Source organism: Saccopteryx bilineata, chromosome 9 (assembly GCF_036850765.1).
Source record: "Saccopteryx bilineata isolate mSacBil1 chromosome 9, mSacBil1_pri_phased_curated, whole genome shotgun sequence".
NCBI lineage: Eukaryota > Metazoa > Chordata > Mammalia > Chiroptera > Emballonuridae > Saccopteryx > Saccopteryx bilineata.
Genome location: NC_089498.1, coordinates 30350045 through 30373255, shown reverse-complemented (window position 1 = coordinate 30373255; position 23211 = coordinate 30350045). Strand labels below are relative to the sequence as shown.

The 23211-nt window shown below is 42.7% G+C and overlaps 1 protein-coding gene and 1 pseudogene across 2 annotated transcripts; both read left to right on the top strand.

Annotated features, from left to right (window-relative positions):
- Window positions 1-1033: 1033 nt before the first annotated feature.
- On the top strand, window positions 1034-23067 carry C9H16orf46 (chromosome 9 C16orf46 homolog). 2 transcript variants are annotated; one of them, XM_066243663.1, is made up of 5 exons: window positions 1034-1222; window positions 10319-10412; window positions 12733-12802; window positions 14524-14781; window positions 21845-23067. In XM_066243663.1, the coding sequence occupies exons 4-5, from the start codon at window positions 14572-14574 to the stop codon at window positions 22814-22816; spliced, it is 1182 nt and encodes a 393-aa protein (XP_066099760.1). In that variant the 5' UTR covers window positions 1034-1222; window positions 10319-10412; window positions 12733-12802; window positions 14524-14571; the 3' UTR covers window positions 22817-23067. The 2 variants fall into 2 exon arrangements, with proteins under 2 accessions (XP_066099760.1, XP_066099759.1); XM_066243662.1 differs by lacking the exon at window positions 1034-1222 and adding an exon at window positions 1328-1455.
- On the top strand, window positions 1363-3781 carry LOC136313372 (protein FAM177A1-like; annotated as a pseudogene).
- Window positions 23068-23211: the final 144 nt, after the last annotated feature.

The following is a 23211-nucleotide window of genomic DNA, read 5'->3' as shown; positions in this document are numbered from 1 at the left end:
ATAGTCTTGGCACGAAATTTCAAGGCTTTCTGATTATGTTCTGTAAAAAAAAAAAGGCAGTAACAGCTATCTTTCTAAATACCTTTTATCAGTTATATGAAGGACTACCATGCCAATATTTTTTTACAGCAGAAATGTTCACACTTCTAAAACCAGAAAGAAGGGCTTTGGAATCAGACCGAACTTGGGTCGGGGCTCTGCCACCTAATGCGTGGGCACTGGTTCCGACCTCTGGCTGTACCTCGGGGTGCTCAACAGCACCAGTACCAAAGGTGGGAGGGAACAAGGGGGTGTTCAAAGAGTACCTCAGTTGATTTAAGGACTTGTAGCTACTTTTCATTTGCTAAAAAAAAAAAAAAGGCCAATGCCCACTTCACAAAGTTGTACTGCTACACAAGTTCAGTCAAGTGCTAGCTGGTACTGCCAGTGGATTCAAACCAGGACTGTCCAGTCCTGTAAGCAGGCGCCGAAAGTTCAAGCCCAATGCATCCTACTAAGTTTTTGTTCTGCATCATCCTAGCACAGTCGTTTTCGTGGGGGAGGGCGATTTGGGGTAAACTGGCAACGTTGGGAACATTTTTGGTTGGCGTCTTGTGGATGGGGGCCAGGAATCTGCTAACCGTCCTGCAACACGCACGGCGGCCCTACCTCAGAAACATTCGGCCCTAGAGCAAGAGTGGCCGATAAAAGGCCCCGCGTCTCCGAGGGGAAGCCGGTCCAAAGGGCCCTCCATTTCAAACTCCAGGGTCCGGCGGGCATCCAGGTCCTCAGCCACTTCCCTGACCGGCGCTTAAGGTTACACGGTCCCTCGCAAGGCCGCCTCAGGCGCTCGTACAGGGCTGGAGTATCCGCGCGCACTGTGGAAGGTGCGCGGCCGCGCAGAGCCTGCTGGGAGCACGCGCTCGCTTCGGTCAGCTAGCGTGGCCGCCGCGCTCAGTCTTGTTACGCGAGGCAAGACTACGTCTCTTCCGCTGTGAACCCGCCCACCGCCCCGCCTCCCGTGCGTCGTAACCCTGGGCAACTGTCGCTGCCGCCCGCCGCCGGCGAAAACTAAGTTACTGAGGGCTTTTTACCCCCGCTGGCCCCATGTAAGCGTGTGAGTGGAGGCAGCCGCTTCCCCGGCGCCGCAGCAGAGCCCCACACTACCCCACGGGCGGCGGAGCGAGAGCCCTGCTCAATACGAGAGGAAGCTGCGCTTTGAGGCGGGGACGTAAAGGGAGAGGTAGTGCGAACCAGCTCTGGATTAAGGGCGTGGGCGGGGGGGGGGGGGCGTAGAGGCACAGAGTGGGGGGTCAGTGGGAGGGGCCTTTGAAAGGGCGGAGCCCTGTGAGGGTGGAGACACTGGAGGCAGGGGTGGAGCTTGGTAAGGTAAAGGACGATGTTTTGCTGGAGCTCTTGAAAAACGGGAAGTCGTCTTTTGTGGTTGAGTGGGAACTGCTGGAGGAAGGAGGGGAGGTAGGTGAGAAAGAAGGAAGGATCACGGAAGACGGTGAGGAGCCTGCAGGGAAGGGAAGGATTATTAAAGGAAAAGAGAGTCAGGTTGAGTATGGGTGTTTGATGACTTGTATGTTCACATAAACTGTAAGCTGTGTGAGAGCTGGGAAGATGGGCGTTGCTTTACACTTTTATAGCCAGGGTTAGGTAGCTAATAGGCACTGAGTGAGTGAATGAATGTGAATGAAAAAAGTGGAAGAGCTGGGAGACTGTAATTGGAATAGAAATGGTCTGATTGGAGGAGGGATAGTTGAAGGAACTACGCTCCCTCGTAGGAATCATTCTATGAACAGTCAAAACTGTTGTGCTCTGTGGGCACATAATAAGCATAAGGCACAAATAATTAACATGGGACTATAACATTTGAAAACATGAACAATTTGCTTACGTTGGGTGGCGAATGTGCTTAACGCAAAGAGGTTCAACTCCCTGCAGAATTGTGTTCCAAACTGTGTTAGATTGAAGTCTCAATGTCTTTTTCATTTAGATACTATATTACCAATGATCAGCATGCCCAGGCCAATCTTCAAGACCTATTTAACCAGTTTATGTGTATGAAGCTTAGCTCTGTATTTAGAAACTTAACTTCCACCATGACTGTTTCAATTTTTTTTTTTTTTAAGATTTTTATTTATTCAGTTAGGTGCTCCTCACGGCCGTGGTTAACCGGGTCTAGGGTACCGAGCCCCACCCCTCGGGCAGAGCTGCCCTTCCGTCCCCGGTACTGTCTCCCCCATCTCGTCCCGGCGCGGCCCGGGGAGGGCGCTGCGGCGCCAGCAGCTCTGTAGCGGTGACAACGATGGACCAGGAGCCTGTGAGCCGTGCAGAAGATGAAGCAGTCGCAGCGCCGGGAGCTGCGGCCGCCGTGGTGTTCAGGGACTCCGAGAGGCAGATGAGTAACGAAAAAGGCTTTGAAAATGTAGAACTGGGAGTCATTGGAAAAAAGAAGAAAGTCCCAAGGAGAGTCATCCACTTTGTCAGTGGTGAAACAGTGGAAGAATACAGCACAGACGAAGATAAAGTTGATGGCCCGGAAAAGAAAGATATTTTGCCTACAGTTGATCCGACAAAACTTACCTGGGGACCTTACTTATGGTTTTTACATGCTTCGGGCAGCCACATCAACCCTCTCAGTGTGTGACTTTCTTGGAGAAAAGATTGTATCTGTTTTGGGCATCAGCACCCCAAAGTACCAGTATGCCATTGATGAGTATTACCGGATGAAGAAAGAGGAGGAAGAGGCGGAGGAAGAAAACAGGATGTCTGAGGAAGCAGAAAGACAATACCAACAGAATAAGCTACGGCTGATTCCATTGTTCAGACAGATCAACCAGAAACAATGGTATCCAGTTCATTTGTGAATCTCAATTTTGAAATGGAGGGAGACTGTGAAGTAATTACAGAAAGCAAACAAAATCCAGTCTCTGTCCCACCATAAAATGCAGTGACTCAGACTTCAAATTCTAAGGTGGTTTTTATACCAGGAATATTCTCAATTCAGTAGGACTTAATACAATTAATTTATATTTTAAATTATTATCTGGACAGGGGAAAATGTTTCTTTGTTCTTAGGCTCTATTTAGCAAAAGTCAGATCAGAAATTTGGATATTTGTACTGTGTTTTTACTGTGCGTCGAACTTGTGCTTTAGTTTTAAAATGATCTTTATTAAAAAGTTGAGGACGCCCTGGCCGGTTGGCTCAGTGGTAGAGCGTCGGCCTGGCATGCAGAAGTCCCGGGTTCGATTCCCGGCCAGGGCACATAGGAGAAGCGCCCATCTGTTTCTCCACCCCTCCCCCTCTACTTCCTCTCTGTCTCTCTCTTCCCTTCCGCAGCTGAGGCTCCATTGGAGCAAAGATGACCCGGGCGCTAGAGTGGCTCTGGTCTCAACAGAGTGACACCCCGGAGGGGCAGAGCATTGCCCCTTGGTGGGCAGAGCGTCGCCCCTGGTGGGCATGCCGGATGGATCCCGGTCGGGCGCATGCGGGAGTCTGTCTGACTGTCTCTCCCTGTTTCTAGCTTCAGAAAAATATTCAATACAAAAAAAAAAAAAGTTGAGGACATTTTAGAATCCTAACTGCCCATTAAGAAGAGTTAAGTTTTCATGCTTGTCTGTTATTTGTAAGAAAAAAATATATGTAAGTTGCTGATTAAGGCTAATTAAATCTGATATTCCTAATCTCAGAGGAAAGTGAAGATTTTTTTTTGTCCTATTTTCATGTTGTGTCTTATGATTAATTTCATACTAAGGATGGTTCATTCACTGAGTGTGTAATAAAAAGAGCAAGATTAAAAAAATATTTTTATTTATTGATTTTAGAGAGAGGAGAGATAAGAAAGGGGGGGAGGAGTGGGAAGCATCAACTCATAGCAGTTGCTTCTTACATGTGCCTTGAAAAGGCAAGCCCAGGGTTTCGAACTGACAACCTCAGCATCCCAGGTCAACACTTTATCCACCGCGCCACCACTGGCTAGGCCCACCATGACTATTTTTATTCATTGATTCCTTCAACACATGATAAGGACCACAGGAAACATCCATTCAGAATTTCAAGTGAGACTGCCAGAAACCCGTATTTTCCTGGCTGAAATTCTGACATGGATTCAAGATTTCTTTAAACCTGAAACTTATAAGAAGACAGGGTAAGTGTGGGGACATGGAGCCAGAGAAGTGGTAAGGAGTTTTGAGAGAGTACAGTTTGCTTTTACTTAAACATTGTGGACATTTTGCCTCTCCTGGCCCATCAACATTAGCCCCACTGTTAATTGATTAGGAATGTGGTAACCAAGTGTAGGAATCTAGAGTGAGACATTTACAGTTTGACTTTGTAGACAGTTAATGGCAAATATGTAGCAAATGTGCTACCAGCTTCCTTGTTCTCTGACAGACATCATTAATCAATTACAGAACTCTTTCCTGTAGTGGACAAGTTTTAAGATCGTTCTGAACTCAACACCCTAGGTAGCCACTACTTGTTTGGAACTGACAATTTGGAACATATTCTTCATCCCTAATGTAGATAATAAATGTAAAAAAAAATAATAAACATCAATGTGAATGTAAATTTCCTTAACTCTTGGAAGGTTCCTTTTTGTTTTCAATGGGATTACCTAAATAAATGGATCAGGAATCTTATAGATGAAATTTAGAAATATAGGTCAGATAATTGTATAGTGAGGTTAATTAGTAAACACCCAAGTACCAGGGATATCCACAGGATATTGTTCTTCATCCTTTCCTCAAAAGCATTTCTGAGTGACTTGGGTCAAATTAAAGAAGGTATATCCATTGAATTATTAGAGTCTTAAAATGGGAAGAAATGGTTCAGAAATATCTAAGCAGGTTAGGATGATGGTCCAAAACCAAGACAAAGAAATTTTAGAAGAATTTTATAAACTTGGATATCTACATCTAGCTAAAAAGAAGAAAAAAGAAAAAAATTAAAAGGAAATCAATAGCTCCTGACTGATAGTGGTGCAGTGGATAGAGCAGGGGTTGGGAACCTATGGCTTGTGAGCCAGATGTGGCTCTTTTGATGGCTGCATCTGGCTCGCAGACAAATCTTTAATAAAAAAATAATGTTAAAAATATAAAACATTGTCATGTATTACAATCCATTCATTTCCTACTGCTTATGTTCATGGTTGCGGGAGCCAATCACAGCTGTCCTCTGGGACAACACCAAATTTTTATTGGATAATGTGTAAGGTACACAGGTTGTTGTATGGCTCTCATGGAATTACATTTTAAAATATGTGGCGTTCAGCCTGACCAGGCAGCGGCGCAGTGGATAGAGCGTTGGACTGGGATGCGGAGGACCCAGGTTCGAGACCCCGAGGTCGCCAGCTGGTGCACAGGCTCATCTGGTTTGAGCAAAGCTCACCAGCTTGGACCCAAGGTCACTGGCTCAAGCAAGGAGTTACTCAGTCTGCTGAAGGCCCATGGTCAAGGCACATGAGAAAGCAATCAATGAACAACTAAGGTGTAGCTACGAAAAACTGATGATTGATGCTTCTCATCTCTCTTCGTTCCTGTCTGTCTGACCCTATCTATCCCTCTCTCTGACTCTCTCTGTCTCTGTAAAATAAATAAATAAATAAATAAATAAATAAATAAATAAATAAATAAATAAAAGAAAACAAAAAAATATGAGGCGTTCATGGCTCTCTCAGCCAAAAAGTTTCCCGACCCCTGGGAGAGAGCATCAACCTGGGATGCTGAGGTCCCAGGTTAAAAATCACAAGGTTGCTGGTTTGAGCGTGAGCTCATCTGGCTCACCAGCTTGAGTGTGGGATTATCAAAATGATCCCAAGATTACAGGGTTGAGCCCAAAGGTTGCTGGCATGAAGCCCAAAGTTGCTGACTTTACCCCAAGTTCGCTGGCTGGAGCAAGGGGTCACTGACTGGGTTTGAGCCCCCTGGTCAAGGCATTTATGAGAAGCAAGCAATGAATAACTAATGTGACACAACTATGAGTTGATGCTTCTCATCTCCCTCCTTTTCTGCCTCTCTCTCTCTCTGTAAAATAAATAAAATAAATAAATAAATGGAAATCAACAGCATGGGTATAGAGTCAAGACAAGGATTATTAACAATTTATGTGAAAAAATCTAGAAGTTGTAGTTGGCCTCAGTTCAGTGTTAATCAAGATTAGCATATAGCATTTATAAAATATAGCAATCTTTGTTGAATTATTAATAATTGGCATAGATTTCAAATCAAAGGAAGTCAGATTTCAAAATAGATACTTCTAGCCCGACTGAATTTAGGTATTACCCCAATTTCCAGGTGCTACATTTTAAAGACATTGACAAGCAACTGCACATTCTTAAGATGAGGGAATTTGAGATTCTTGTCTGAAGAAATGATAGTTGCCTTCAGATATTTTCAGAATTATCATGTGTTGCTTTTGGGAGGAATCCCAGGAACTGAGAAGCAAAATTTGTAGGCTTGCAGATGTCTTGATTTGAGAACATTCCAATGTTAAAGATGCCGCTGGAATGGAAAAAAAAGTAGCTTATAAAATAATGAGCTCTCAGTTATTAAAATTATTTAAGCATGTCAAAGAACAGTTGCTAACCCCAGGTCATGAAGATTTTCTATGTGTTCTTTTTCAAGTTATATAGTTTTATGATTTTTATTTAGGTCTATGATCCATTTTGAATTATTTTTTTTGCACATGATTGGCCAGTGGTTGCTACACTATATTTGAAAAGACTATCCTTTGTGCATTTAATTACTTTTGCATTTGTCAAAAATCAAATGGCATGTTTATATGGGTATATTTCTGGACTCCCTATTCTGGCCCATTGATCCATGTGTCTTTCCCTCACCAATATCATACTGATTTCTATAGCCTTATGGTGATTTTTAAAATTGGATAGTGTGATTCCTCCACTTTATAGTTTGTTTTCACAATTGTTATAACTATTATAGTTCCTTTGCGTTTTCTACTAAATTTTAAAGCCAGCTTGTCAATATTGGTAAGAAATCCTGTGCTAGATTCATATCTTGCTACTCAGCAGTTATACCTCCAACTACTTTAAGATTGTATCTTTAGACCCTTATATTTATATATATTAGAATCCAAAAAAATTGGAAAAGGTTTTAAGAAAAGAATTATCATGTTATATGCCTTCCCATTCCCAGAGGCCTAGACTCTTTCAAGGGCCATAAATGTCCACATTTTAGGTAGTGACATTCTTAGTACATAAGGACCATCTGCTTTGTATGCAACATCGGATAGCATACTAGTGTGGTACCAAGACATTACTACTGGTCACCAAAATTTGGCTTTCCGTTTCCTTCTGGTGATTCAGGAGGAAGTATTTTTCCACTTCTCCTTGAAGTTAGGTAGTCCTGTGACTTGTTCCAGTAATGACATGGAGACTGAAGTCATATGTTACTTTTAGGCAGAAGCATCTAAGAGTCAGCATCTAAGATGTCACTCATTTTTGCTGTCACATTGGCTCTGGTTTTCCATTATGGTGTCTCCATTAGTTCAATTCCAGAGTGAGGATAATGTGGAGCAGAGTCTACAACATTGTACAATGGACATGTAGTATGTATTAGGAATAAATTTTTGTTATCACTGGGGGAAAAATTAGGTTTGCTTGTTATTGCAGCTTAACCTTGCGTATCTAGACTAGTATGGGTAGGTCTAGCTAACAGGCAGTGACTGTGCCAAACTGAAGCATACCCTGGTAAAAGCTCCCAGGGCAACTTTTTCCAAAAAGACTCTGGCAGGTTAAGCCTTATCTGGGACAAACAAACTAAAAACAACAAAAATATCCCAAAAGTCAGTTTTATGGAAATTTAAAAAAACAATTCCTAACTTCACTTTCATTAAAATGATAAAAAAATAATAATAACCACAGTATAACCTTCTTGATCAAAGAAATACAAAAAGTCCCTTTCTGTACTAATTTGTCCTTCTGTCTGTCTCTTGTGTTTTTTGCTATCCTTAATTTCTCATTGGCTACTAGCCTTTTGAGAATTTCTTCATGTTCTTCATCAGGTGGTCTCTACTTCATATATGTAATCTTTCCTTTGGGCAACATGAGTTATTTATTTGCAAATAGCAGATAGATATGGTCATTGTTCTCCTTTTACATTGATTTCAGCCCCTCAAACCCCATTTTAACTTTAATCAACACATCCATGAGAGTAGCAACAGAAAATGTATCTTTTTCCTGGACTCTGTTGTATTATAATATTAGTGTACTTTTACAATTGGCCCTTTGTAGTGGAATAAAGTCTTATAGTTCATTTCAGGAGCAGGACACTTTGTATCCTAAATTACAGATTGGTTTGGGTGTTAAAGCTACATTTTAAAATATAATTAGAAACTTTTATTAGTCAAATTTAAAAAAGAAAATACAGGTACAACCAATTTTAATACATTTTAATCTACTATGTCCAGAATATTGTAATTTCAACATGTAGTTAATGAAAACTACATTGACATTGCCAGATTATAATTTGGTAGTTTCTGTACTTCTTGTTTCATTATCAAGTTGCATGATCATAATACAGTGTCAGAGATCCCAAAGGTAAATGTCTATTTTTTCTGCATTTCCAACTCATTCTTTTGCAGTTCAGTAAATTCAATGAGAAGGCCTTGAGTATTGTGACTTAAACTGTTAAGCAATCTTAAACTCAAATAATTGGACAATTATTTATGGAGTTTCTCTAAATTACCTTCATAAACTCTATTGTCTGATTTTTATACCTTTGTTGTACATCTGTTGTTTTTCAATAAGTCCTTGTTCTTTACTCCAACATAAAATTACACAAATTGTGATATCTATTCTTTGATACATTTATTTCAGTTTTCTGAAGGTCAGAATTCATCCTGTGCTCACCTCCACCATTATCCCATATTTCATTTCTTGAACAACTCTGATAATGTAATGGCTTAAATTTTTTTTTATTATTATGGGAAACTTAACACTTACATAAAAGTAGAGAGAAAAGTACAGTTAACATCCATGTAGCATATGGCCACTTTTATTTAATCATATTCTCTAACCACAACCACCACGTGCCCCACACCTCCCACACTCCTTGCAGGATTAATTTGAAGTCAATTAAAAACAGTTTATCAGCCCTGGTCGATTGGCTCGGTGTTAGAGTGTCGGCCTGGCGTGTGGAGGTCCCGGGTTCGATTCCCCGCCAGGGCACACAGGAGAAGCACCCATCTGCTCCTCCACCCCTCCCCCTCTCCTTCCTCTCTGTCTCTCTTCCCCTCCTGAAGCCAAGGCTCCATTGGAGCAAAGTTGGCCCAGGCGCTGAGGATGGCTCCATGGCCTCTGCCTCAGGTGCTAGAATGGCCCTGGTTGCAATAGAGCAACACCCCAGATGGGCAGAGCATCGCCCACTGGTGGGCATGCTGGGTGGGTCCTGGTCGGGTGCATGCGGGAGTCTGTCTGACTGCCTCCCCGTTTCCAACTTCAGAAAAAAAAATACAAAAAAAATAGTTTATATTTAATTGGTAAAATAAAATAAACTATGCTATAATTTTTTTTCTGAGCATTTTCTTTCAATTTTTGTCTCTATAAATACTACTAGAAAAGGTATTTTCTGGATCATAGTAAATTTCCTTAGGCTCTGTTTCTTAGACTCTCATTCAACTCCTTTCTTAATTTTCAAATATCTTAAGTTCCTTGATCAGTTTTTTGGGGGGTTTATTCTTCTTTATCCAAACATGTACTTTGGGGGCTTGGGCCTCAGTCAACATTTTTTTCTTTGTACATTTTGGTTTGAGTCACTTTAATAGCATATGTCAGAGTTGAATACCTTCTGGCGTACATATGTGTAGCTTCCTGCTTTATACTCCAAAACCAATTTTCTAGTTGCATCTGCAAATGCATTGTCCCATGGTAGCATTTTCACTGTGATCTTTCTGTGTGTTTTTTTATGTGATTTCCTTGGAAAACATTAATAAGGACTTTGGCGTATGCTTCACACCAGAGATTCTTAAATGGAATCAGATTGTAAAACTCATTGGGAGTCAAGAAGTGGAACAGCATGAGCTCTTGATTTACTTCCAGTTTGTAAAGCAAACATCATTTTACTATCAGAAAATATGAGTATTATATCATTGCAGATTTCTGCATTCCAACGTAAAAGTAAACCTGCATAGAATTTGTAAGAAGTAGCATATCTACTCTCTCAGCTGACCTTTGATTGCTTTTTACACATCGCTATTTGTCTCTCTGACGAGAGCTAGAAGAATAGACAGTACGACTTGAAGGCACATTTATAGGAGGAAAACTTAAAATTAAGACTATGCTTTCCACTAACTGAATTTTTTTCCAATTAGGAAAAGACCACCAACCTTCTGTTCTAGTTGTGGTGCAGCTTGATCCAGCTTGCTTGAAGAACACCAGGGTTCTGGACGAGCACCTAGCAATCTGGTATGTAGGAATCTGACCATTTGACTCAGAATACTAGGTTTACTGACTCAAAGATGATTCTTAGTTTTCAGTCATAAGGAGTCAATATAGTTCCCATGATTTCTCATTAAGTGAGTCAAGTACTTATAAAAATGTAGTATTTTGCCTGACCAGGCGGTGGCTCAGTAGATAGAGCATCGGACTGGGATGCGGAGGACCCAGGTTCAAGACACCGAGGTTGCCAGCTTGAGCGCAGGCTCATCTGGCTTGAGCAAAAAGCTCACCAGCTTGGACCCGAGGTCGCTGGCTCGAGCAAGGGGTTACTCTGTCTGCTGAAACCTCTTGGTCAAGGCACATATGAGAAAGCAATCAATGAACAACTAAGGTGCCACAACGAAAAACTGATGATTGATGCTTCTTATCTCTCTCTGTTCCTGACTGTCCCTCTCTATCCCTCTCTCTGACTCTCTCTGTCCCTGTAAAAAAAAAAAAATAGTATTTATGACTATTATATAAGTATTTATAACAGTGCTTGGCATATAGTAAGAGCTATGTAATAGTAAGTTTTATTATTAACTTGATATTGTTACCTGGATTTCTTTTGGCTCTTCGTAATATACAATGACCAGAACCTCTCCTGGTGCCCTCACTAGGTCCCATTCTACTGACTCCAAAATAGACTTAACCATTATTGCATCCTGGGCTTCTGCTGTTCTTCTCTCTAGATATATAGAGATAGAAATAGTCTCCCCCTCAGATTTCACATATTCTCATGGCATGTGAGGAATAGTTGAAGGCGCTAGAGATGTTTAACCTGAAAGAGAGAAGAGTACATGGAACCTTTTTACAGAGCTGTTGGAGGTTGAGTCTTCAACCTTTTGTAGTGACAAACTGCTTTGTAACTCTGATAATAGGCCTTTCCCTGAAAAAAATCATTAAACATCTTCAGAGGCATCATAGACTTTCTTAACCTCATGCAAGGATGGGAAGGCTTCCCAGCACAGAGCCTTGCTCTGGGGGGTAAAATTAGGACCAGGGAGTGGAGGATGTTGATAGAACAGGAAAAACAGTAGTTCTCCAACTTTGCTGGATCTTAGAATCATCTCAGATGATTTAAAAAATCGCGATGGCCTGACCAGGCAGTGGCACAGTGGCGTCAGACTGGGATGCGGAGGACCCAGGTTCAAGACCCCAAGGTTGCCAGCTTGAGCATGGGCTCGTCTGGTTTGAGCAAAGCTCACCAGCTTGGACCCAAGGTCGCTGGCTCAAGCAAGGGGTTACTCGGTCTGCTGAAGGCCCAAGGTCAAGGCACATATGAGAAAGCAATTAATGAACAACTAAGGTGTCGCAACAAAAAACTGATGATTGATGCTTCTCATCTCTCTCCGTTCCTGTCTGTCTGCCCCTCACTCTGACTCTGTCTCTGTAAAGAAAAAAACAATCATGATGGCCAGGCTATGCACAGAACAATTATAATCAGCATTTCTGTGGGCGAGGTCTGGACATTTTTATTTCTTATAAAGTTCCCCAGATGATTCCAAGGGACAGCCAAGTTTGAGAACCAGAAAATTAGAGCAGTAAATTACTCCGCCACTTAAGCAGGCACTCTGAGTAGTGATTGTCTTGTCAGTGGAGACACTTTAAGCAAAAAAAAAATTTTTTTTTTTAAAGAGAGAGACAGGAAGAGAGAAAAATCAGAAGCATCAACTTGTAGTTGTGTCACTTTAGTTGTTCATTGATGCATCTCATAACGTACATTGACTGGGGGCTCTAGGTGAGCCAGTAACCCCTTGCTCAAGCCAGCGACCTTAGTTAGGATCATGTCGATCCCACACTAAAGTCGGCAAACCTAAGCTCAGGACTGTGAGCCTGTGCTCTTGCCAGCAACGTCAGGGACCTCAGCGTTCCAGATTGACACTCTATCCGCTGTGCCACCACTGGTTAGGCACAAAATATTTTTCTTATTGATGCGAACATTCTAGCACTACTTACTCTTTCCTAAACAATATCTGTTTCTTTGCTACAATAACCTCAAGTTTTAAATTTATTTTATTATTTAATAAATGGCTTTGCTTTTGATTCTCTGCTTTTTCTTTTTGAACTGTACGCTTGTTAAGTCTGTGGGGCTCTGTGGTATAAACATTTTTGTAATTCTGAAGAGAACTGGGCAGAGTGTACTTACAGGTACTTCTTTGGCCTGGGCAGTGACTGAAGTGAAATTTCACAGTATGAGAGGATTAGGCTGGTTTGCACCATCTGTCAGGTCCTTAATCATGCTGTTTGTAAATGAAATAGCACTTCTAGTTCTTAGTCACTTGTAAGAAAAGTTTTTTCCTTTCAGATCTCACTCATCTGCTCTAATGTCATATTGGAAAAGATTAAGCTAGCCAGTGATACTTGATCTTCCATAGGTAAGTGGAACTTCATTACCATCAAATGCCACGTAAGGCCTAAGTGAAAAAGCTGAAGTGGTAATTGAACAGATATTGTTACAAGAAGTTACTTGTCTGTACTTGAACAGAAAATAAAACAATGTGGGTTTCTGGCAGGGATCATGTTGGGTGACAGAAAGCAAGGTGCGTGGTCTCCAGTGGATCCTGTGTCATTACCAGTAAGGACTTCCTTAAGAAGGCCCTGGCTGTTCGTTAGCACTCAGCTGGATCCTTGGTGGTTACTGCTTAGGCATTCGAGTTCATCTTTGCAGCTTGTGGGGTCCCCAGGAGGAACATCTGTCTGTGGGAAAGTATTAAAATCATGCCCTTTTTATATATGAGCAAACAGACCCAGAAAAGTAACTTATATAAGTCTCACACAGCTAGTAAAAGGATCGGAACCCTGGCTGTTTGGCATCGAGTCTGTGCTCATAATCAGGATTATAAATTTCCTAACCCTTTGACTGGATTATAAATGCCAAGTCTCATTTTTCAACTTGGAAAAGCATCAATTAAGGATCAATAATATCACCACCACCACCACTATCACCATCACCTACTGTATTAATTTCCTAGGGCTGCTGTAACAAGATTCTTTATTATCTCACATTTCTAGAGGCTCGACATATAAAAATCAAGGTGTTGGCCGGGTTGATTTCTTCTGAAGTCTGCGAGGGAAGGATCTGCTCCACGCTTCTTTCCTTCACTTGCAGATGGCCATCTTCTTTCTCCCTGTGTCTCTTCACATCATGTTCCTTCTGTGCATATCTGTGTCCAGATTTCCCCTTTCAGAGGGCACCAGTCATATGTGGTGAATTAGGGTGAACTCATCGACTGAGCTTAGATCACATGCTCTGCCAGTTTTCTTAAAAGCCTGAGGATCGGCCCTGGCCGGTTGGCTCAGCGGTAGAGCATCGGCCTGGCGTGCGGGGGACCCGGGTTCGATTCCCGGCCAGGGCACATAGGAGAAGCGCCCATTTGCTTCTCTACCCCCACCCCCTCCTTCCTCTCTGTCTCTCTCTTCCCCTCCCGCAGCCAAGGCTCCATTGGAGCAAAGATGGCCCGGGCGCTGGGGATGGCTCCTTGGCCTCTGCTCCAGGCGCTAGAGTGGCTCTGGTCGCAGCAAAGCGACCCCCGGGAGGGGCAGAGCATCGCCCCCTGGTGGGCAGAGCATCGCCCTTGGTGGGCGTGCCGGGTGGATCCCGGTCGGGCGCATGCGGGAGTCTGTCTGACTGTCTCTCCCCATTTCCAGCTTCAAAAAAAAAAAAAAAAGCTTGAGGATCCCCAAGCTGATCTCCAGAGTTGTTGGGAAGGGGAAGAGGAGGAGGCTGGGGTGCATAAGCCACACATTCACTAGTTCTCTTGTTACTAGCACAGTATCAGTTGGGCATTTTTGGAGTGAGGGTAGGGGGATGCTTCAACCTGCATTGCTTACTTCAGTCTGTACTTCATCATGAGGGGTGGAGCCTATGTTAACATCTTCCTCTCCTCTTTTCTTCACTCCCAACTTTGGTCTATAAGTCCATTAGTCTTTTATTAGAATTAAACTTATTTTTTATACTGTCAAAAGTTGACAGTGGGTGGTTTTATAATATTTCTTCTGAGTCTGTTCCTGAATGTGTTGAAGATGTTTCACCCAAGTTATGCTTTTTTTAAAAGAAAAATTAAAAACTGAGTCCAATCCACATTTCAAACTACAGGAAGAAGATGTTAAAAAATTTTAAGCGACCATTAGAGTGATCACCATAATGGATCTCTGTCAGAAAAACGAGACTGAGTTAGAAAATAGTGGAAATAATGAAATTCAAAGCACAGAAGAAACTGAGTTAACCTATCCTTGTCCAGATGGAAGAAGGGAAAGGGATCATGTTTGTTGTCTTCTCAATATCAGTGACATTCTTCTTGAACAAGATAGAAAAGCCAACGAGTTTGTTATCGGAACTGGATGGGAAGAAGCAGTGAGTATCTTCTTGAGTTAGATCCCTTCTACATCTGTGTTTTGATGAAAACCTTTTTTTTTTTTTCAAAAATAGTTACTGTTACTAAAGAATGTGTAAACAATGAAATATAGAAACCTTTGGAGCAGAGGTAAAATATTAATGGTGAGGATAGCAGTACTTTTTTGATTAATTTTTTAAATTAATTTATTGTGTTTACATAGATTCTAGTGTCTGCCCGAATACATCCTCCCCTCCCCCGTGTTCCCTAGTACATCCCTCTCTATCCTCCTCCCCATAATGCCCTTCCCTCCAGGATTTGCTTTTCTGCTCTCATCCCATCCTATCAGCCTATCATCCCCTTTCCCTCTGTCCGCTTACCTTCTGGATTCTTTGATCCCTCCTCTGTCTCTATTCCACTCCTCAGTTCATATTTTTCGTTGGATTCCTTAGATGAGTGAGGTCATATGATATTTTTCTTTCTCTGCCTGGCTTTATTTCACTTAACATAATAGTTTCCAGGTCCATCCATGTAGTCCCAAAAAATAATATTTCCTTATTTTTTATGACTGCATAGTATTCCACTGTGTATATGTACCATAGCTTTTTAATCCACTCGTCCACTGATGGACACTTGGGCTGTTTCCAGATCTTGGCAATTGTAAACAATGCTGCCATATACATGGGGGTGCATTTCTCCTTTTGACTTGTTGATGTGATTGATGTTCTTGGGATATATTCCCAAAAGTGTGATGGCTGGGTCAAAAGGCTGTTCAATTTTTATTTTTTTTAGAAATCTCCATACTGTTTTCCACAGTGGCTGCACCAGTCTGCATTCCCACCAGCAGTGCAGAAGGGTTCCCTTTTTTCCACAACCTCGCCAGCACTTATTCTGTGTTGTTTTGTTGATGAGCGCCATTCTGACTGGTGTGAGGTGATATCTCATTGTGGTTTTAATTTGCATTTCTCTAACGATTACTGATGTTGAGCGTTTTTTCATATGCCTGTTGGCCATCTGTATGTCCTCTTTGGAGAAGTGTCTATTCATTTCTTTTGCCCATTTTTTTTTTTCCGAAGCTGGAAACAGGGAGGCAGTCAGACTTCCGCATGCGCCCGACCTGGATCCACCCGGCATGCCCACCAGGGGGTGATGCTTTGCCCCTCCGGGGTGTCGCTCCGTTGCTCCGTTGCGTCCAGAGCCATTCTAGCGCCTGAGGCAGAGGCCACAGAGCCATCCCCATTTTTTGATTGGACTGTTTATCTTCCTGGTGTTGAGTTTTACAAGTTCTTTATAAATTTTGGTTATTAACCCCTTATCAGATGCATTGTCAAATATGTTCTCCCACTGTGTGGTTTACTTTTTATTTTGTTTATATCGTCTTTAGCTGTGCAAAAGCTTTTTAGTTTGATATAGTCCCATTTGTTTATTCTGTCCTTTATTTCCTTTGCATGTGGAGATGCGTCAGCAAATATATTGCTGCAAGTGATGTCAAAGAGCTTATTGCCTATGTTTTCCTCTAGGATGCTTATGGTTTCATGACTTACATTTAAGTCTTTTATCCATTTTGAGTTTATTTTTGTGAATGGTATAAGTTAGTAGTCTAGTTTCATTTTTTTTCAGGTAGCTGTCCAATTTTCCCAACACCATTTGTTAAAGAGGCTATCTTTATTCCATTGTATGCTCTTACCTCCTTTGTCAAATATCAATTGTCCATAAAGGTGTGGGTTTATTTCTGGGCTCTCCATTCTGTTCCATTGATCTAATATGCCTGTTCTGATGCCAGTACCAGGCTGTTTTGAGTACAATGGCCTTGTAGTATAACTTGATGTCTAGAAGTGTGATACTACCCACTTTATTCTTCTTTTTCAAGATTGCTGAGGCTATTCGTGGTTTTTTTTTGGTTCCATATGAATTTTTGGAATATTTGTTCTATATCTTTGAAGTATGTCCTTGGTATTTTAATAGGAATTGCATTGAATTTACAAATTGCTTTGGGTAATATGGACAGTTTAATGATGTTTATTCTTCCTAGCCATGAACACGGTATATGCTACCACTTATTTGTATCTTCCTTGATTTCTTTTATCAATGTTTTATAATTTTCTGAGTACAAGTCTTTAACCTCCTTGGTTAAATTTACTCCTAGGCATTTTGTTGTTGTTGCAATAATGAAGGGGATTGTTTTCTTAATTTCTCTTTCATATAGTTCATTGTTGGTGTATAAAAATGCCTCTGATTTCTGAGTATTAATTTTATATTCTGACACCTTGCTGAATTCCTTTATCAGGTCCAGTAGTTTTTTTACTGCAACTTTAGGGTTTTCTATGTACAGTATCATATCATCAGCAAATAATGATAGTTTTACTTCTTCTTTTCCAATTTGGATGCCTTTTATTTCTTCTTCTTGTCTGATTGCTGTGGCTAAGACTTCCAGAACTATATTGAATAAGGGTGGTGAAAGGGGGCACCCCTGCCTTGTTCCTGATCTTAAGGTGATTGCTTTTAATTTTTGCCCATCGAGTATGATGTTGGCTGTGGGCCTGTCATAGATGGCCTTTATCATGTTGAGGTATGTGCCCTGTATTCCCACTTTGCTGAGAGTTTTGATCATAAATTGGTGCTGGATTTTATCGAATGCTTGTTCTGCATCTGTTGATATTATCATGTGGTTTTTCTCCTTCCTTTTGTTTATGTGATGAATCACATTGATTGATTAGCAAATATTATACCAGCCTTGCCTCCCCAGAATAAATCCCACTTGATCATGATGTATGATTTTTTTCATGTATTGCTGGATGCGGTTTGCTAATATTTTGTTGAGGGTTTTAGCATCTAAATTCATCAGGAATATTGGCCTATAGTTTTCTTTCTTTGTGTTGTCTTTGCCTGGCTTTGGAATCAGAATTATGCTCGCCTCTTAAAAGGAGCTTGGGAGTTTTCCTTCCTCTTGAATGTTTTGAAATAGCTTGAGAAGGATAAGAGTTAGTTCTTCTTTGAACCTTTGGTAGAATTCGCCTGTGAAGCCATCTGGCCCAGGGCTTTTGTTTGTTGGGAGTTTTTTGATAACTGTTTCAATCTCATTTGTTGTAATCAGTCTATTTAGGTTTTCTGATTCTTACAGATTGATTTTTAAAAGATTATATTTTTTAAGGAATTTTTCCATTTCACCTAGGTTGTCTAATTTTTTGGCATACAGTTTTTCATAGTATTTTCTTACAATATTTTGTATTTCTGCTGTGTCCATTGTTACTTCTCCATCCTCATTTCTAATTTTATTTATTTGAGTCCTTTCTCTTTTCTTCTTGGTGAGTCTGGCTAAGGGTTCATTGATCTTGTTTACTTTTTCAAAGAACCAGCTCTTGGTTTCATTGATCCTCTGTATTGATTTTTTAGTCTCTATGTCATTTATTTCCACTCTCATCTTTATTATTTCCTTCTACTTCCTCTAAGCTTTACTTGCTGTTCTTTTTCTAGTTCTTTTAGTTGCAGGATTAAGTTGTTTATTTGAGCTTTTTCTAGCTTCTTAAGGTATGCCTGTAATGCTATGAACTTCCCTCTCAGGACTGCTTTTGCTATGTCCCACAGATTTTGAGTTGTAGTGTGCTCATTTTCCTTTGTTTCAAGGAAATTTTTTATTTCTTCCTTGATCTCATTGTTGACCCTTTTGTTGTTTAATAACATGCTGTTCAGTTTCCAAGTGTTTGAGTGTTTTTCAGTTTTTCTATTGTAGTTGATTTCTAGTTTCATGCCAGTGTGGTCAAAGAAGGTGCTTGATATGGTTTCAGTCTTCTTAAATTTGTTGAGACTCATTTTATGCCCTAATATGTGGTCTATCCTAGAGAATGTACCAGATGCACTTGAAAATAGTGTATATTCTGCTGCTTTAGGGTGAAAGGTTCTGAAGATATCTATTAAATCCAGTTGATCTAGTGTGTCCCTTAATTCTGCTGTTTCTTTGTTAATTTTCTTTCTTGAGGACCTATCCATTGGTGTTAGTGGGGTATTGAAATCCCCTACTATTATAGTATTGCTGTTAATCTCTCCCTTTATTTCCAACAAAATCTGCTTTATATATTTAGGTGCTCCTATATTAGGTGAATAGATATTTATAATGGTTATCTCTTTCTGCTGGATTGCTCCCTTTATCATTATGTACTGACCTTCTTTATCCTTTACTATATAGTCTTTGTTTTAAAGTCTATTTTATCAGATATAAGTATTGCTACCCCAGCTTTTTTTTTTCGTTTCCATTTGCATGAAATATTTGTTTTCTATCCTTTTACTTTCTGTCTATGTGTATCTTTTGTTTTGAGGTGGGTCTGCTGTAGACAGCATGTGTACGGGTCCTGTTTTCTTATCCATTCAGCTACCCTATGTATTTTGATTGGAGCATTTAATCCACTTACATTTAAAGTTATTATTGATATGTAGTTGTTTATTGCCATTTTTTTCTTTCTTTTTTGGTATTTTTCTGAAGCTGGAAACGGGGAGAGACAGTCAGACTCCCGCATGTGCCCGACCGGGATCCACCCGGCACGCCCACCAGGGGCGACGCTCTGCCCACCAGGGGGCAATGCTCTGCCCCTCCGGGGCATCGCTCTGCTGCAACCAGAGCCACTGTAGCGCCTGGGGCAGAGGCCAAGGAGCCATCCCCAGCGCCCGGGCCATCTCTGCTCCAATGGAGCCTTGGCTGCGGGAGGGGAAGAGAGAGACAGAGAGGAAGGAGGGGGGGGGGGAGAAGCAAATGGGCGCTTCTCCTATGTGCCCTGGCTGGGAATCGAACCCGGGTCCCCCACACGCCAGGCCGACGCTCTACCGCTGAGCCAACTGGCCAGGGCCGGCAACCCTGTTTTCAAGCTGGTGAGCCCACGCTCAAGTTGGCAACTTCAGGGTTGAACCTGGGACCTCAGTGTCCCAGGTCCCTATTCTTTGAAATATACATCTAAGGCAGGGGTCCCCAAACTGTTTACACAGGGGGCCAGTTCACTGTCCCTCAGACTGTTGGAGGGCTGTACTATAAAAAAAACGATAACAAATCCCTATGCACACTGCACATCTCTTATTTTAAAGTAAAAAAACAAAACGGGAACAAATATAATATTTAAAATAAAGAAAAGTAAATTTAAATCAACCAACTGACCAGTATTTCAATGGGAACTATGCTCCTCTCACTACCACCAATGAAAGAGGTGCCCCTTCCAGAAGTGCAGTGGGGGCCAGATAAATGGCCTCAGGGGGCCGCATGCGGCCCGCGGACCATAGTTTGGGGACCCCTGATCTAAGGACTGTTGACATTGACTTGCTTCTGTTCATTCTCGCTTCCTCCATCCCCTCCATGTAGCAGTTTCCCTGGATATGGTAAATAGAGCCTGGAAGTACAAGAAAGCCTTACAGAGGGGACACAGATGAATAGAGGGAGAGACAGAAACATCAGTTTGTTCCTATATGTGCCCTGACTGGAGATCAAGCCCACAACCTCTGCATATTGGAATGATGCTCTAACCAACTGAGCCACCTGGCCAAGGCACAAACAGTTTTGAATTTATTTTTATTTAATAGTTCCAAATTTATTTTAATGTATTGATACACCTGAAAAAATATTTAGTCAGTACATCAAGGTAGCCATTTACAGATACTATTGCTTAGTATTTTATGAATCCTATTGCTAGTATTTTTTTTCTTTTCTTTTTTTTTTTTGTGTGTGTGTGTGTATTTTTCTAAAGTTGGAAACGGGAAGGCAGTCAGACAGACTCCTGCATGCCCCCGACCGGGATCCACCTGGCATGCCCACCGGGGGTGATGCTCTGTCCATCTGGGGCATTGCTCTGTCACAACCAGAGCCATTCTAGCGCCTGAGGCAGAGGCCATGGAGCAATCCTTGGTGCCCAGGCCAACTTTGCTCCAATGGAGTCTCGGCTACGGGAGGGGAAGAGAGAGATAGAGAGGAAGGAGAAGGGGAGGGGTGGAGAAGCAGATGGTCGCTTCTCCTGTGTGCCCTGGCCGGGAATCGAACCTAGGACTCCTGCACGCCAGGCCGATGCTCTACCACTGAGCCAACCAGCCAGGGCCTATTGCTAGTATTTCTGATTTTAAAATACTGTTGCTTAATATGAGGCTAAAGTAGGTATTAAAAGTTAAAAAAAACAAAAACAAAGATGAGTCCATTTAAAAGATATACCAGGCCCTGGCTGGTTGGCTCTGTGGTAGAGCGTCGGCCTGGCATGTGGAAGTCCTGGGTTCAATTCCCGACCAGGGCACACAGGAGAAGCGCTCATCTGCTTCTCCACCCCTCCCCCTCTCCTTCCTCTCTGTCTCTCTCTTCCTCTCCCGCAGCCAAGGCTCCATTGGAGCAAAAGATGGCCCGGGCGCTGGGGATGGCTCCTTGGCCTCTGCCCCAGATGCTAGAGTGGCTCTGGTCACGACAGAGCGACGCCTGGGATGGGCAGAGCATCCCCCCTGGTGGGCGTGCCAGGTGGATCCCGGTCGGGCGCATGCGGGAGTCTGTCTGACTGCTTCCCCGTTACCAGCTTCAGAAAAATACAAAAAAATAAAAAGTAAAAAATAAAATAAAAGATATACCAGGCCCTGGCTGGTTGGCTCAGTGGTAGAGAGTCAGCCCGGCTTGTGGAAGTCCCAGGTTCGATTCCTGGCCAGGGCACACAGGAGAAGCACCCATCTGCTTCTCCACCCTTTCCTTTCTCCTTTCTCTCTATCTCTCTCTTCCCCCCCACCCCACCCCCCATAAGCCAAGGCTCCATTGGAGCAAAGTTGGCCCTGGGTGCTGAGGATGGCTCCATGGTTTCCGCCTGAGGCACTAGAATGGCTCAAGTTGCAATGGAGCAATGCCCCAAGTGGGCAGAGCATCGCCCCCTGGTGGACATGCCAGGTAGATCCTGGTCAGGCACATGCGGGAGTCTGTCTCCCTGCCTCCCTGCTTCTCACTTTAGAAAACTACCAAAAAAAAAAAAAAAAAAAAAAAAGAGATCAGTTCAAATAGGATGGCCCAAATGGGCATGTGGGCACAATTGGGGTGGCTAGAGTTTAGGCAGCTCGGCAGAGAGTAACATGCTGCTTTATTTGCAGGTTCAAGGCTGGGGAAGGACTTCTGCAACTGCCTGCATCTGGCCCAGGAAGAAGCTTAAAAAGGTGAAGGTGGGAGAAAGTACCAGCAACTGCATATTTTGTGTCAGTCTCTCCCAAGGGATCTGTGAGTCCAAGCCTCAGTCTGAGGCTGTGAAGTTGGTGTCAGGGGCTCTGGCTGAGGCAGACCCAGAGAAAGACCAAGGCAGCCCCTCTCAGACTCAGAGCCCTGCCAAAGGCCACACCACTGCCTCCAGGGGGATTAGCAAGACCTGCTTTCCCTCCTACAGTCGGGTTGAAAAGAAAAGTCTGCAAATAAAGGAATTTATTTGGTGCATGGAAGAGTGGGGCATCCCCAAGACTGTTAGGGGCAAGGACCCCAGCAGAGGTACTGACCGAGGCACCTCCACCTCACACTCATTGACTTCCAAGGCCCTTTTAGTTCTGCCTCCCCTGAAGGCTTCAGCTCCAGATGGCTTGGATATTCTGAGCAAGAAGAGTAAGGACTGTCTCTTGCGGCCAGAAGAGAAGGTGCTGAGCGTGAAAAAGGATGAGAGTGTGCCTTGCGCATATGGATTAAAAACAGTTGATAGGAAAGATGGCAAGACACCTATTGAGCTGTCCAAGCACCTTCAGCTCAACTGCACGCAGCCTGTTCCTCCCCCAGGGGTAAGGACATCCCTACTGGCCAATCCAGAGTGGGGCTCCCGGCACTGGTGCCCTCCCAGTTCCAATAGTGTTCGCCATCTCACCACCATGCAGCTTTTGCGGAAACAGGGAGGACAAAGCTGCAAAGCCAGATTCAAAGCCAGGGAGCTGAGACCTCGCATGAACACCCAAAAGCGCGCTCTCAAGGAGGCCAAGCAGGAAAACAGGCCCCAGACATTGGAGACCAAAGTGCTCCCAAGACCTCTCTTGCCATCCCTCACAGTGAGCAAAGTTGTTATTCCTGTCTCCACTCACAGAATCCTCTGAACTGCCACAATATAATTCCCCTGGGAATAAGCACCTTTTCGAACTCATTTGTCCTCTCTCTCTCTCTCTCCTGCCCCCACCTCATTCTCTTTTCTTCTTTTCCCTCATCTCCCCTCGCCTTCTTTATTCCCATCCTTTCCTCTCCCTCCTTCTCTTCCTCTCTTTGTCCTTTTTTTTTGTAGTAGAACCAGAGGAATTAAACTTACTGTATGGGTTTTGATTTATTCTCAAAACACCCATATTTATATGTTACCTGCTTCTGTTGCCTAGTTCTTTACAAATTGCAAACTGGTAAGTCCCATCTCAGCCTCTGCCTGCTTTGCATCTTCTCTCCCACTGGAAGCCCAGTGGGTCATGGGGAATCTGCAGAGGGCCTCTCTTGGTGATATGTCTGT

Coding starts and splice junctions, on each gene's coding strand:
- C9H16orf46 (XM_066243663.1), top strand. CDS start 14,572: ATGGATCTCTGTCAGAAAAACGAGACTGAGTTAGAAAATAGTGGAAAT. Junction 14,782..21,844: donor GAACTGGATGGGAAGAAGCA/GTGAGTATCTTC, acceptor CTTTATTTGCAG/GTTCAAGGCTGGGGAAGGAC.